At 40.4% G+C, this 17091-nt stretch overlaps 1 protein-coding gene across 1 annotated transcript; it reads right to left on the reverse strand.

Moving 5' to 3' along the window:
• Positions 1-14944: 14944 nt before the first annotated feature.
• Positions 14945-17091, reverse strand: LOC139222939 (P2Y purinoceptor 3). Its single transcript, XM_070854849.1, has one exon. The coding sequence runs from the start codon at positions 16991-16993 to the stop codon at positions 15602-15604; it is 1392 nt and encodes a 463-aa protein (XP_070710950.1). The 5' UTR covers positions 16994-17091; the 3' UTR covers positions 14945-15601.

Consider the following 17091-nt stretch of genomic DNA (forward strand, 5'->3'; position numbering starts at 1 on the left):
GTTGGAAAATGCTATTAGTTTTTATTTCCTCTGTCAAAGCAATGTCTCTGGATAGGTCTAGATACTCACTATGGTTTCAGAAGCACCCCGTATATATGACTCATATCCAGCTCATCCAGGGAAATACTTCTGTGTTTTGCCAACAGGAAGTATCCCCAAGAGCTCAGTGACAACTGGGCAAATGACTATATCTAATGTGTGCTGGTGAAAGCCTTGAGATGTATGTGGAAGCCTTGGTAAAGCTAGTAAGCAACTATGAACTCTTATTTTATTAAGAAAAATGATACTGGTGAACCTCATTTGATGGGAATCTACAGAGCCCATCTCAAACAGGTGTTTAGCCTCGATTCATTTTCACTCGACTGAAATGAAGTAAGACCAGTGACTGTGGACAGTAGTAATAACCTACAGTGCTATGCTGTCTGCTATAGGAAGAGTTTTAAACAATAAAAACAGTGGTGTTGTCCTTTACAGGTGCACACTGCAGGAGGGAGGGACTGGAACAGATCAACATGCTTACTGAGGGGTTTGTAGATGGGACTGATGAATGAGCCCCCACTTTCCTATCAGACTACACTACTACTGGAGACCAAAATAACAACCATCCTTACTGGCATTTTGAAATCAAGTGGAGTTACCTCCTCCATGCCCCACATTTCCAAAGATAAGAAAAGTAATGTGGAAATCTAAGTGTTGGCAGCTAAACACTGCTGGCTCCGTGCCATGCACCTTTATTAAGTCTAACAGCTATAGTCTAAGGCTCTAAGGTAGAACATGAAAGGAGGACACGTTTGGGTTTTCAAACACCAGCCTTTTATTAATAGTGCAACAGCCAATATCCACACGTGTCAACATGATGAAGTAAGAGGTCGTCTTTAAGAAATGACACTGTACAGATTTGTTTTTTTTTTGTTTGGGTAAGAAGAAAAGTTATGTGTGGGAGGAAGATGATGCTGGAGGGGTGTGTGTGTCTGACGGGAGCAGCACATATCATACTGGCAATGCATAGAGAACTACCAGTAATGATGTGCTGCTACAGCCCGACACACTGCTTTCAAAAACACACACACACACACACACACACACACACACACACACACACACACACACACAAGAAAAATCAAATCATATCCAGACAAATGGACTTCCAGTGTTGTTGGCTTAAGGTGTCAACAACACCTCAGAGGCGTCACACTGTCTCTGACTGTCCAACGGCAATGAATTCTCAAATCATATCCAGTGAAAAGTGATGAGAAAATGATTTTGTTATTCTTACCTTCAAGATCAACGCATAGATTCATACATTGTCAAGAAAAGAATTTAGTTAATAACCAAATGTTCTCAGAAGAATGAATTTAAATGAAATTATGTGTTTTTTTACAATGAATGTGATGCATGAATGTATTATATTCATAATTCACAAACTGCAGTGTGTGTGTGTGTGTGTGTGTGTGTGTGTGTGAGAGGGAACAAGCTGAACTGTCAGTGAGAAGTACAAAGTAACACACGTCACACTTCCACTCAGTGAAAGTTCAGGAGATCAAACCTTTGACACTCACTTGTTTTCATAATATAATAGATATTCCATTTTTCAATGATATATATAGAGATAGATAGAAATACTTTATTGATCCCTGGGTGGAAATTCTGGTGCTACAGCAGTAAAGGAGTAAAAGTGACCACCACCATGAATACAGGCAAATAAAAAGATAAAAATGTGCAGATTAAAACCAAAGTGTGTGTGTATATATATATATATATATGTATATACATACATATGTGTATATATATATCTATATATCTATATACACACACACACACACACACACACACGTATATATATATACACGTGTGTGTGTGTGTGTGTGTGTGTGCGTATATATATATACACACACACACACACACACACACACACACACAGAATCAAATCAGGTTTTGAACTGTGCTCTCACTTTATCAATCCATGCTTACAGTTCAATCCATTCACAGACTTGTTCTCCAGGTCCACATGCCCTGCTGCATCATGATTGACTGATTGTCGGACAGGGAAAGTCCATTGATGAAAACTAGACACATTAAAGCAATAAACACTAACATCAGTGTCATTAAAAATGACCTTGGGCATGTTGGGTGATTTGATATCTGCAACCATTTGATTGTAGTGTGTCCCTACAGCAGGGAGTGATGTTCCAGGTCGGTGTGTGTTCTGGTCAGTTAGGGAGAATGTTAGCAACTGACCACCAGCAGTGCACCGTCACTGACTTACCTACAAATACTATAAATCCTATTAATATTGGTAGTTTGTCACATTTATTACATGTTCTGTTTTTAATCAGTCACGATACAGGACTTAGAGTACTGGCCAGCTTTGGCAGTGACATAACTGTGCAGAGTTTCCTTCTGATTTTGACAGATATATGTGGACATACTTTGCTTCATTATTTAAACAAGGGAGAACAAAGAAAAAATGATTTCATGACCAGCATTCTTTCAGCATGTTCAAATGGAACAATACTAAATTCATATTTGTGTGCAAATGATTCATTCTAGACCACAATGTAAGAAATTCACTAAGACTCATTCATTTGACGGATAAAACGGACCTCTGACCATGAGGATAAATGGGGTGGGGTGAACCCTGTCCTGTGTGCTGTGTGGCCCAGCTGAGCGGACTGTAAAGTCCTGTTCAGTAGGTACGGTATCATTTCTACTAGGAGAGGTACTCTGAGACCAGCTTTCATGTGATTCATTTGTTTTCCAGTTCACTGAAATCAACTTGGTTCATGAAGGCAGTAATATACAGGAGAGTCAGCTGAGCAGCATTTTAAATCAACTCACTAATTACAAACCAGTCAGAAATGTTTCAGGTTCCTCTGGCCTAACACTGAGTGAGGTGAAAAAGAGGCTTTCTTTTTTTTGTGATTCTAAATTATTATTATTTATTTACTTTTTTTACAATGATTTTTTTACACTCCATAAAAATGCCTGCCTTAACAAGAATTGTATGCTTCCAATACAAATGTACAATCTAATAATCTCAATGTAATGTGGCAAATTCTTATTAAAACGGCCCTACACCTGGGAGCTGTGGCACTGGGAATGCTGCACAAAGGATCACAGCTTGACCAGTTTGTCCAGTTTTCTCACTCACATACTCACAGTCCTGATGTTTCTGATGTGTCAGAACACACAGATGGAGCTGCCCCCCCCCACCCACACTCACATGGACAGAGGACATGTATCACCTCTGACCTTTAAGAGGACGAACCGTAGTGAGAGGAGTTACTGCAGTCACAAGTGGGAGACACGTGAGGCCTGGCTGGGAGCTGTTCCCAGGGTGCTTTGGGGAATCCAGGGCTCACGGTGGCAGCACATAATGATTTGGAGTGATTCAGCACATATCTGCAAAACATGATGTGCTGCTAGAGCGCACCCTGGACACACTGAGGCTGCCAGTCCAGCAGACTTAGTGCCTCAGACACTAAGAAAAACACATCAGTTTAACACCCAAAGTAATAATAGGGAATAACAGGGAAATTCACATGTCTAGCTTTTTTAATTATTTCATTAAATTAATTGATTAATTTAGCTCCCTATTACTAATGTGTTTCATTAATTAATCCAATTCATGTAAATGTAGAACACATGCATAGCATAAGTACACTGCTTTAAAAGGGGTTCTCTTTTAGCAGCACCGTGACAGAAGGAATCTAGTTTCTGAAAGGAAATCTGACACAAACAAAATGGATGAAAAAGACAAAATGGAGGGAAAAAAAGACGAAGGGTAAAAGTGAAGAGTACCTGAGAAACACTGCTTATTTGCTTTGGGAAAACTTTATAAAATCTGCATTTCTGTTCAGGTGTGTAAGAACACCGAGGTTGTGGAATACCATCATCTCACCGTCTCTTCCATGTTGTCTTGTTTTTTCATCACTTAGTGAGTAAAAAAATGTTTTGGTGTAGATTAACCTGCTCCTGTATTTTTTCAGAAACCATTTCACATATTACAAAATTCCTGTTAATTGCTTTTCAGAAGACACTGATTTACACTGATAACTGTGGAATGACATGAAACTACACAAATGTAGCTACATTTAGTGTGAAATCTCAGTTCTGCCTGAGATAAAGCAGCTGAACAGCATCTTACCTGCACGCCTGCAGAGGGTCACACATTAGCACTGGAAAAGGAAAAGATGCGTTAGTGGGAGGGGTGGGGGCCGTTGGCAGGTCATGTGTTGCTGATGTGGCCCTTGAGAAATAATGAAGACTCATGCCACATGCAGTAGTATAAAAAAGGATGGTTTAGCTCATTCTATCACTTGTCAGACTAAGCACATGCAGAGTGCTACTGGAGAAGGATACAACATGACAGACTAAAGGAACCATCCTAACCTGCTTGTGTCACGTTTTATTTAAGAATATGCAATAAATATGCACAGAAAGCTACAGCTGCACCTGACCATTATATTAATCATTGATTGATTAGTGCTTTATTAATGGTTAACTTTTAGTCTGCAAGAATTCAACTGTTTCCCACAGTGAGGTCTTTAAGCTGCTTATTTATTTTGATGAGAGATATTCAATTAACAGGTACATGAAACAGAGATAAAGCACCAAAACCTCCCACTAGACAAACTGACACCAGTTCAGAGCAATTGCAAATTATCAGAATTAACTAAATACAAGAAAAGCCTATTTAATATATAATTATATAATTGATTGGTTTTACAAGTGTTGTTGATAGTTCTGAAGCTAACTGATTCCATACCCATATCCAAGGCAGCCATATTAATGCCACATAACCAAAGGAAAGCAGCCAAAACAGCCAGATTTGAGCCCTGTGAGCAGCATGAAGCTAGTCCACAACATGGAGCGGGTTCTAACAGGAGCAGTGTCACAGCACAGACTCAGTGACTACACTTCAGTTAGTAGCAGTGTGTGAGCCGTTTTACACTGCCATCATCTGTTCAGCTCCCTGTTAGTACTCTCACTGTATCATCCTGTTTCTCCAGTGGAGCTGCTACATTAAAGCTCCCATATATTAGTGGAAATGAGTGATAAAGCTGCTGTCTTTGAAATGTAGAATGCACTGTATTATTCCCTGTTAGGGCTGGGTTACATGGGCAAAATCCTGTATCAGGGAATTTGTTATTTTTAGGCAATACCAACATATCGTGATAAGGTACATTTTCTGGAAGATCAATTGTTGTTAATGGATAAAATATCCCGAGGACTGTGTCCGTTTTGGGCTAATTTAGTGAATTAAACACCTGACAAATCAAGTCACTCTATTCCAATGACTATTGTTAATAACACTGTTATCATCAATCTGCCCTGAAAAAAATCAAAAGTCTGATTTTAAGGGTGGACACCTCAGTATAGACAATATGATGGTTTGTTTTATTTTTATATGGTTGACAAATGTCTCAAACTACAAACTACAGGCAAGGGTACTGCCGAGTGATAACTACAATGGAGCTACAATTATTAATAAAACATCTATCAATTTCTGAGTAATCATTTATTTGACAAAGTGTCAGAAAAAAAGTGTCCATCTTCAGATGGCTGTTTTAACCAACAGTCACAGGTGTGTTTCATATTTTGGACGTCAATAAATAATTGATGATCAACATTGTTGGCAGTGTATTTTCTGTTCGACAATCCCTCAATGAAATCATCATTTCAGCATTAAACTACACCATCAATAACAAGTACCTGCTAACTGTGAGTTGTACTGGATTGGGTTGCAACTAACAATTGCTTACATTTTTTCTTACTTATTCAATTAATTGTTTGGTTTCTTAAATGTCAGGAAATAATGAAAATTGTCAATTCCAGGTTCCCAAAGCCACATTTTCACATTTGTGTTTCAGGGAGGGAAAGTAGCACCAGCCACCAGCCAAATGCTGGTCAAAGTGGCTGCTAGACTTCAGATACAAATGAGTGATTTACTATTGGCTGCTGAATTTTCATTTGTTATCCAAACAGCAGTCCAAAACCCAGTCCTATTCCCCTTCTAATCATAAAAAACAGTGACAAGGCAACAAATCCTCACATCTGAGAAGCTGGAACCAGAGATTAATTTTGCCATTTTCCCTAAAATATGACTAATCAATTATCACAATTTTTTTCTGATTCATTTTCTGTCAATTAAATTACTATTGTTTCTCCTCTAAAATACAATATATACAGTATAAATATGGTGTAACTGCAAACCAATAATTATGCTGTCACTTTCTTTCTGTAAAGCTGAAAAAAGTCTGAGGGCAGGCAAGAGGAGGAAATCGTGGCCTGTAAGCACCACACCCAACTTCTAAGACTTTCACTTTTGGATTTCTATGATTTTAAAATGCCAATATTCATCAAATATTCTGCCATAAATGAAATATTGAAAAATCAAATACAACTTGCCCCCCCCTTCAAAAAATAAAAAAGGGGACAATTTTGAATGTAATGAGGTGGGAAAACAGTACAGGTCATGCTGAGCCTCCAGGACTGCTCACATGAAGCCTGACAGAGCCACACAGACACACAGTCCATCAGACAGAGCTCTGCTGATGGAAGGTGATTGGATTTGAAACAAGAGGTCATGTCAGCACGGGGAGCAGCAATAGACAAGCATTCAGCCCCAAACTCCCAACCTCATTCGAAGAAAAAAAAAAAAAAAAAAAATGAAACAGAGAGGGTGAGAGAGAGAGAGAGAGAGAGAGAGGTGGACAGAGGAGGGGGGTGAGAGAGGAGGGAAAAGGAGCGCAACTAAAATTGTGGTGGAGGGAAAGGAAAAAAGAGAGAAGCAACTTGGAGCTGAGAAAAGCTCCTCTCTGTGGCCTGCTGCTCTCTCCATTCACAGCTGCAGAGGCCATTTTAAATGCTTCAGAGAAAAAAAAAGATTCACTTACCGTCTGCTGCTGAGCTCATAACCCAGATGATGGAAGGACTAACTAGCCCTAACTACTGACTAACAACACTGCTAGTTTTCACTACATGGGCCCCCTTATTTTCTCTCCCTCAGTTTGTGTGGATGCTCTTACCAAAAGGCCAGTGTCACGAACCAGACACAGACTAGTCCAGAGTTAGAACTAGTCCAGAAAAAAAAGAAATAAATAATTAATAAAAAATAACAACAAAACAACCACACACAGCCACGCACACACACGAGCTGCATTTAGGCTACAGTATAACAAAGATGTTCAAATAACAATGAAAACGGGAAAAATGGCAGGCCTAAAAGCATCACAACAGCACACACACGCGCTCCACACAAACACATATAAATGGGAATATACCCAGTCTACTACAGTGACATGGAGAGAGCAGAAAAAAGGCCTGTTAGGGGTTTCTGGTTGCTCCTGCTTCTGTTCCTAGTAAGAGGGGGAGTGTCAGGGGGGTAGGGGGGGGTTTCTGGTCCCAGTCCAAAAAAATTGGCCCCCCAAAAAACTGGGTGTCCCCCCCTCATCCTTCCTTCCTGGCCCTTCACATCTTCACCTCCTAGCTATGTGAGTGTGTGTGTCCCAGTCCTCCTCAGTGCTGCCTGCTGCCTCGCTGGAGCCCCAGCTACGCACACTGAGACAGTGAGAAGGCTCAGTAGGCATAAAAACCTACAGGGCTGCAGCCTTTTTCCCTGGCCATCACTTTCTACAATACAAATCAACATTTTCAGGGGTGCCAAAAAATCTGAAAAAAAATAAGGTTGCCCCCGAGGGTGTGTGTGAGACAGATGTGAAAGAAGGGGTCTGGAGGAACTACCGTTCACAAGTAAAAAATTAATTTGTGGGAGGCGAGGGGGCTGCTGCGCTGTGCTGAGCGCTGAGCTGTAAGCCTGCCAAGCTGCTCGGCAGTCACACTGAAAGAAAAAGACTGAGGAGACAGGGAGGGAGGAGAGGGAGGGAAATAAAATGAAGAAAGTGTGGCTCAGAGAGGAAACTGTCTATGCTTTCATACACATACTCGAAGAAGTCTGCTTTCCAAGGTATAGTTGCAAAATAAAAACCATAAACCACAGCAAAGACATAAGGGAAGCGAGTGCGACTTTAGCACACCGAGGCACAGAAGGACAGGGCTGAACAGAGGCGCAGGTAGACCAGCATTAATGTGGAAATATGCTGTTAATTGCGGTGATGGCTAGGCTCAGTGTTTGCTTCACTCTCCTGTATTTTCATGTGTAATTTGGTCATGAGATGGGAGTCGTCGGGAAGGAGGCTGGCCCTCAGACTGCTGAAAGTGCTGCTCTCAAACTACACTGCTTTACCAGGAGGGCGGTGAGGCCCTGCCCATCCCCTGTCTGTTACGCGTGCATGCGTACACACACATTCACACACACAGAACAAGAAAACTCAGTGCACATTAAAAAAAAAAGACTAAGGCTCTGCTCTCAGTGTGTTGGTTGAATTCTGACTAAAGAAAAAAATCCATAACCAACCACAAAGGGGACTGAATCCTCTCAGTTTAACGTTCGGTACCACAGTGACATTTCCAGGGAGGCCCTAGCATTCTGATTTTCCTCTCATTCCGTTCATTAGAAATGACCTCAGGTACAGTTTGAAATAATGAACAGCAGGCCCCATCATTCCTGGGTGATAACAATTTAAGGCATGTCAATAAAACTGGTACTACACATGGTTACCTAAAATATCCATGTGGGACCTTAGAACTTTTTGAGCAACTCCTGAATTTTGACCATAAATTTGTACTAATAATAAACTGTCAACCTAAACGTTGCACTGAACTCCCTGGTCAAAGTCTCATCTTTTAATCAAATATTTCCTGATCTGAGACATTTGGTAATTATATTATATTTAGGTAAGCATCATGTATGTTGTGTTAACACAACATTAATAACTGGTGCAGTGGAAAGTTGGGTCTATCTGTAAAACAAAAAAGAAATAATAGGATGGGCAGAAAAACAGGTGTTTAATCAACGAAGTAAGTGACTTAAAAAAGTATGATTCTGTCACTGGTGTCTCAGTGTATCCAGCTCTAGTTTGGAGCCTGTAAAGATTAGAATTTGTTGATTAACCTTTTTAAAACTGATTAATTGATTGTGATAAGTAATTAATGATGCAAAAAAAAAAAAAGTCACCATCATCATCAGGTAGAAATGTGAGGATTTGTTTTAAATAAACATCAATCTGGGCTCTGGGAATCTGGGGTGGGAATTTTTCATTATTTACTGGAATTTCAGTGACTAGTAAATTTAACTGATAATGGAAAATTTTGGTAGTCAGATCTTAACTGCTCAGAATATTTCTTTGCTTAAAATGAAAAAGGCAGATTCATTTTATTACAAAGGCTCTGAAAGTTCTGCTCAGTTTATATTGAAACATGTTAGTACATTTAGGGAACATTCAGGGTCATAAATATGTTTAAAGTAGACAGTGTTTTAGGCGGCCTCTGGGACAGAGGAGTTCTGGACTATTTGAATGTCATATTTATTATGTTCAGTTCTCTATAGTCTAACGTTCAGTGCAGACTGTTTCCTCTGAGTCTAGTAAAAAAAAGAAATTGAGAATCCTCTCAGTGCTTTTGTTGTTAATTAATTTTATAGCCCACTCTTTATCACCTCATTATTCATTCATTTATTTCAGTGATTCGTTATATTCAGTTAGTTAATCAGTTGACATGAAGGAGACAATGTTTAACAATGTGCTGTAAAAATCCCACAAATTCAAATGTGACAAGTTTCTGCTTTTTCCGAATTTATCTCATTGTAAATTGCAGTTTGAGGGTTTTGGATTGTTATTTGAAGACATCACATTTGGCTTCTGTAAGTTGTGAAGGGCATTTGTGCTACCTTTTATTGATCAAATCTATCAAACAATAGTTATTTGTATAAATCTGATAATATCGGATAATAAAGATAATTAATAGGTGGCCCTTGAAAAGACACTTCACTTTATTTTTATGTCGAGGTAGAGCTGACTAGCTGACACACACTCTACATCTCATTAAATAATTCACAAAAAAGGGTTTAAACAATAAACCATAACTATTTAACTTGTAATTTCAACATTTTTCAAGACAGACTGGAGACACTGGTTCGCTACACTGTATGAGTGAAAACAAATGTAGGCTGAGCTATTAGTACAGTTTATCCAAAGCGGGGAGAAGCTCACAGAGCCTGTCTTAAAATAATTTCTCAACATAGGGAGGAATATGCGGGCTGCTTGAAGCACACACACATATCAGAGGCACATATTACTCCACTGGCACTATTATCCAGACGGAGGGGCATTGACTGTCTGCATTACTTTTAGACCTGCCTGCATGCTTAGGCTATTTTATGCATTATGTTGTTCGATTAGGTTGTACTAAATGCTGGTTGACTTAAACTATTAACTATTTTACATTTTGCTGAAAACCCCCACTAACCTTAACCTAACTAGCTCCTGTTTGGCTCAGTTTATATTCTAGCATGTTTGTAATGACCAAGTGTGGATCTATTTTTTCTTTAAAAACTAAATTCATGCAAGGGCCAGTTTTATTAGTAGAGCACTATTTTATTAGTAGAGCCCTGTCTGCTGTGCCAACCCTGGCAGAAACATCTGATTATAACACTTTAGTTACATTCAATAATTAATACGGGACGCTGAGTGCTTCAGAGGCACGAGCCTCCACGCAGATAGGTGCACCTGTAACTTGTCTGTGGGAGCGGGGCAGAATGTCGCCTGTCTGCTAGCAGTCCTGGCAGGATGACAGACAGACAGACAGACAGACAGGCAGGCAGACTGCTGACTCAGCAGCTTCACCGAACCAAGCCGAACAGCTCGTCTGAGCTCGTCTTTCAACAGAATCTAAAATGGATTAAGTTAGTTTGGCCTCAAGACTCAATAATAAAGTGGTCGCTTTTTTGGTTTTATACAGCTACGGTGGTTTTCCGAAGCGTGTTTGGTCGCAGCGGACGGCCGGGGTGGGCTGGGGTCTTTGGGGAGGAGGCTGTGACTGGGGGAGTGTCCGCTTCCCCAACATACTCAGTTATCTCCGAAAAGTCTTTTGTACTGAAATTTAAAACAATTTCTCCAATGTAAACGTTAGCCTATGTAGAGAAACGGTTTAGCTTCTTTTTTTTCTACCTGCCTCAGTGTAGAAAAGAATAAAGCAGCCGCTGTCCGACAGGCAGCCGGAGCGTTAGCTGAGTGTGGAACAGCAGCCTTTGTCTCAAACAGCACTTCATTACAGCCGAGCTAATCAGGAGGGAAGCCACACAATAGTAACGAGCAGTTCACCCAGAAGCAGCTCGCTTTGTTTCCCTGGAACTGTAACACGCCAAGAAGTATAAAACCTAACCACTGATAGAGATAAAAACATAAATGACTACGTATCTCACCTATAAAAGTGGATAAATCTGGAAGGACCAATTTGCTTACCTTCCGGAGAAAAAAACGGTCCAAAAGAGATATGGTGTAAAGATATTCCTCGACTTACAGTGATTATGAAAAAGACAAATGAAGTGGTGTGTAAATGTATTTGAAGCCGGACTCTCATTCTGTGTCAGTGGAGGATTTGAAAGTGGCGCCAACCGCTGCGCTCCCCGGCTCCCCACACACACCGCCGTCACACACACAAAAAATAAATAGAAAATCAAAGGCGCCCGCAGCAATATTTCACCGGTACCAAAATGTGCCTGTGGACCGACCTGACCGACCCCCGGCGGAATGTCTGAATAATATCACTCCTGTGATTTTTATTTATTTTTTATGTGAAATTAAAATAACCGTCAGAGGTTTCCCCAGGCCGCGGTGCAGGACGGGAGATTGCGCAGGGCGGTTGTGTTTTGAATTTCTAACCGGTGAGGGAGGGAAGGGGAGAGGGAGGGGGAGGGGGGGGGCACTGCATCCTCCTGCAGGGCTCCCTGTATACAGCTCTAAGTCACAGTCAGTCAGTGGTGGAAAGTAAGAGCACATTCTTGGGTATTTTTGATTTTCTCCACTCTACATCTCTTTGCTCCACCACATTTAACTGACAACACAAGTTACTTTGCACATTCAGATCAACAATACAGATAGAATCAATAGATCAGGCGTGTGTTATTATATGACAGCCACGTTTCAAAGTAGAAGTAACTACTTGAGAAAATATTCGCAGGCCTTTTTTACACTAAAAACATACATTTACGCAGGTTTCTGAATCTCCCACATCACCCAGAAGACCTGACCTCACAACGGATACCTATAGTCCTGACCGCAAAGTGCTAACTGTATGAACTGCCGATATACCAAAAAGACTAGTAGTATATTAATTACCTTGTGTTAACATCAAGGTTTCCATTACATGAATCAAACAAATACTTTACTGTATATTGGTGAGACATCTTGAATGTGATCTGGCGTAACCAACCTGCATCTGTGTTTTGAAATAATTGAAGTATGATCATCATCTCAGTCAAAGAGGGGTAATGTGAAAATGTCAAGAAAAGACACAGACCAAGAATGTCCCAGTTGATGAGGTTTTATAGTGTCGTGTACGGTGTCTTGTTATGTCAGTAAGGTGGTGGTTGAGGGTGCATTTGACTAAAATCTTTGACCAGAGAATGACCTCAAAACTAGAAGCATACTCTAAATATGCCCAGTGACAGCACGTGATGATATGTAGTGCAGAAGTAGTGACTGAGGAAGGCCTCACATCTGTTTGTGTAGTATACACATATGCTGGTTTAAGGGCTTGTTGCTCATTTTCTGATGCATTTTAAAGTAAGATTTGTGCTCCTGTACTGACAGATAAAGAGAGAATACAGGTTCCATTTTCACAGTCTGCCACAGTGACCTTTTTAACCTACCACCAGGTGGTGCCAAAAATAGAAACCACTGACAACAAACAAAGTGGCAAATTCAGTTTTCGGCAATGATCGAACTGGTTCCAGTAAGAGAAGATTTATCTTCAGCAGAATGTACATGTCTTGTAATTATTTCTGTCACAGCCGGTGGCTGCTAACGTGTGCAGAGAACAAGCAAGAAGGTTCTTGAGGGACCTGTTTTATTCTTGTGCATTAGAGAATATGTACATCCAACTTTCCCAAAAGGCTTCCTAAAGTCAGTGTTTAGTTTGAGTTACACAGAAGAGTATTAGGGCCAGGCAAAGGAAAAAAATTGTGGAGCATAGTGAACAGAATAGTGGCAAAATTTTGAGAATGTCAATATTAGCTCCTGACATTAGAAAAATCAAGGAGGGAGATATCAGGAGTAAAGTTGTAAAATCAAGAATAAAGTTGAGCATTTGAGAATAAACCAAACTACTAGTGTTAGTGCATATAAGTTTGACTTTCATTTAGTCTGGAAATGCAAAATGTTTCTCACATTTTAACTCATTTTCCCTCTCATGCCTAGCCCTAATAGAGGTATCAGGTCGAGGGGAGTTCAGTTCATAATGCAAACTGAACACAAATCTGCTCCGTCTGTAGACTGAAATCACGTCACACATTACACTATACTTACTGCAGATGTTCCCGATTTTGAGGTTGAATCCTCAATCCTATTAACAGGTCAAATTTAAATTTTCAATGCATCTGTTTAAATCAAGACAAGATTTATTTAAGTGCATTATCACACTGAGGTGTATCACATTCACCAAAAAATATTAGCACAAGTACTAACAATGTAAGCTGCATTAATAGAAAATTATGAGAAAATAAGCGCATGTGGAATTAGAGAGAGATGCAATAATAACATTGTAACAATGAAACCAATGCAGATTAACAATGGTTAGGTGCAGGGTGAAGGTTACAAACATGTCTCGAATCAGCCAAGTAGGAATATGTGTGTTGTGATGTTTTACAATTTATGTGGACTTTTTATTATTTTTCGAGTCTCTCCTTTAAAGTTTCCAAGGAAGAGTCCTCTGACATGGGATTATTTTTATGCCATCTGAAAAGTCATCCTGACAACTATGTACAGCTTTACATAGTGTAGAGACATCTGAGAGGCAGTCAGGTGAGTATTTTAACGTCAATAGATCAAGGTTAGCGCGATAGGATCAAATGTTCTGTATTGTGAGCAAGTTGCAGTTTTTTGACAGATGACCGGACAAGGCTGGACAAGAGAAAAAACTCTGATGATTAAAAAACAAAAGATGCATACTGGCTATGGTGCACAGGTGGTGAAGTTATAGGAAGTTACAATAACTGTGTGACACAGCCTAATTTTCACAGAAAGGTGTGAGAGAAAGGGATTTCTGAGGCAGTATGATGAACAGCCGTGCACTTTGTTTGACGCATGTATGGATCAAATGTCCATCCTGTATCATCATCTGGTCATGCCATCAAGGTGAAGAAACATCCGTGAGGAAATCTTTGGGTTTGACTGGTCCTATATGAATAGTTTGGTCTCTCAAAATAAATGGGGGAGTCTTTATTTTCAAGGTGAAAGTACCTTCAACAGTCTATTCTGTCTCTTACTACTAACTTCTAAATTGTTGGGCCGCTTGCTTGTTAAACACAATCTAATTTTACTTATAGACATATTTAATAGAAAAGATGCATTGTGTGGGTGTGTATGAATTTGAGCTGTTTAAAGGCACATTTGATGAACTTGGGTTGAGTAACAAAAGTAAAGTAACAAGTAATGCAAGACATTACTTTTGCTGCTGAGTATTTAGTAATGATATTACTTTTCCAGTATTTAATGGGTTATTGATGCAGTTACACTGCTGGTCAGATTGTCTAACAGCATCTGAGACGCCCTCCCCCAACTCCTTTTCGACAACCAGTCCACTAGAGGATATGGTGGGGGACACACGAGAGGATCGTTGTAACGATTTGCCTTCCCTATGTGGTCACAAGTAGGTATTAATTAATAAACATTACACTTTACACTCTTAAAGTTATGCATCAAAAGTACACATTGTAGTGGGTTACAATAAGTATATAAGTAACAGAATCACTTATGTCACATAAGTTACGTTAAAAGTAACGCTACATACATGGTCTAAGTTACATCACTCAAAATGACTCAACGTTGACTTTTCGTTTCACACAGGAAATGAACCCCAGTTTCCTGTTATCCTTTTATCCTTTGCTGCAGTCATTATCACCCCCTGCTGGTGCTGCACCTTCATACGTGTGTGTGCTTTACATGCTTCAGTGAGGCAAAACATGATAGTGACACGGTATCCTCTAGTGGATCAGTAGGTCTGTTTGGTCTTTGGCGTGATACTGAACCGTGACAATATTTCTGTCTTCCATAGAGAGACTGTCTGAAAGCATGTGTTAATATTACCATTTGAATGATTATTATATCTTGCCTTTAGATGGTGTTGGATGACATGTTGTCTGAACAACTTAATCTCAAGCATAACTGAACTTAAAATGAAATCTGTAACCCCAATGTAGAACTTTTAATCTATAACACATTATGAAAAAAATGTACACCCCATGAAACAAAGTAACAGATTATTACCATACTGAGGCATTCACATTGCATTTAACTCTTCAGGAAACATTTGAAGTATAACTTGTAGCAGACCAGTAATTAGAAATAATAGGCATATTAGGATTCATGCTTGGGTTTTCTTCAATCATTGCTTTTGCTACAGTGCTCATATTATATATTATATCATTTTTTTCACAAAAAAACAACCTACAGTGCATCTAAAATTCATTTAGTCACTCATTTCATTCAACTATATATCTGACTTTTGCTCTGTTCATGTATGATGGACTGTTTTGAAATGGTTTTTTTTCTTTATTGTCAATACCATCTTCAATTCCTCCCTCCTCTGCGCCCTCTTCTTTAGCCATCATCCTCAGTGGCAATAGAAGCCCACCATGTTGTTGGGTGGTGGTGTTAACTGCCTGGCAGCAGTGAGCTCCCCCCTTGTCTTTAGTCAGGAAGTATAGGAGGGCGTTGAGCCATGCATTGAATGACGCCAAAGGCCTCGTGACCTTATAGCACATGGAGACCATGGTCATGGTGTGACAGGGGACGCCCTTGGTCACTTTCAGCAGGAGGAAGATGGTTCGAGTGACATGAAAGGGGAAGAAACAAAGAGCAAACAGAAGGGTGATGGTGATGATGGTCTTGATAGATTTACGTCTGCGATTGGCGTAAGGGGAGTGCGCGCCAAGAAAAATGGAAATGCCTTCATCTCTTCTCAGAACCCTTGACATCCCATTGCTTCTCTGTCTTCCTTCATGTCCTCCCACTCTCTGACCTCTGTGGGATGAGGGTTGAGAATGCAGCGTCCTAAATATGGTCAGAACAACGTGAGAGTAACACCAGGCAATTATTGAAAAAGGCACAAAAAAGCCCAGCAAATGGAGTATGATGCCATAGGGTACGTAATCAGGAAACTCCTTATCAATGGCATCGTCCCAACAGTTCTGGTACGCTTCAATGACCCCTCCCAAGTTACCATAGCTGGGATATCCATTCATCAATGATACCTCATGGCTTGGGTTGTCAACACTGCTTGCATTGCCATCAAGCCCTGCCAGTCTTGTCACGTGACCAGTCTGAGCAAACCGGAATATGGGGCAGGTCAAAGCAAACACTACAATCCAAACTAAAACACAAGTGCACTTGACAGCCTTCTTAGTCTCCAGTGTGATGACTTTCATCGGGTGGCAGATACCGAGGTACCTGTGGACAGAGATGCAAGTGAGGAAGAAGATGGAGCAGTAGAGGTTAAAGTAGAAGAGAAAACGGACCAGACGGCACATGAAGTCCCCAAAAACCCAGCGGTCACGCATGACATAACTAGCCACAAGGAATGGCAGTGACAGGCCATACATGAAGTCTGTAGAGGCAAGGTTGACCATGTAGATCAGCGAAGCATTCCAGCGCTTGGTCCGGCGGAAGGAGCGATAGAGGATGACAGAATTGAGGGAAATGCTAAAGATGAACGTGAAAGAGTAACAGATGGGAAGGAAGATGTACTTGTAGGACTCGTCTATGCTGCAAGAAGGAGATGGAAGTGTGGTGGAGGGAGAAGGTGAGAAGGATCTGAGAAGGTCATGGAGTACCGAGGCACTGATGTTGGGTGGAACTCCACCTTTGGATGGCATTGTGTCGGATTACGGGATTTTCATGTGAGTGACAACTTAAACCAGGTTGTGGCTTGTGCGTTTAGGATCCTGTCAAGCTTATTCTCTGTCATCCTCAC

Source organism: Pempheris klunzingeri, chromosome 23 (genome assembly GCF_042242105.1).
Source record: "Pempheris klunzingeri isolate RE-2024b chromosome 23, fPemKlu1.hap1, whole genome shotgun sequence".
NCBI classification, from domain to species: Eukaryota; Metazoa; Chordata; class Actinopteri; order Acropomatiformes; family Pempheridae; genus Pempheris; species Pempheris klunzingeri.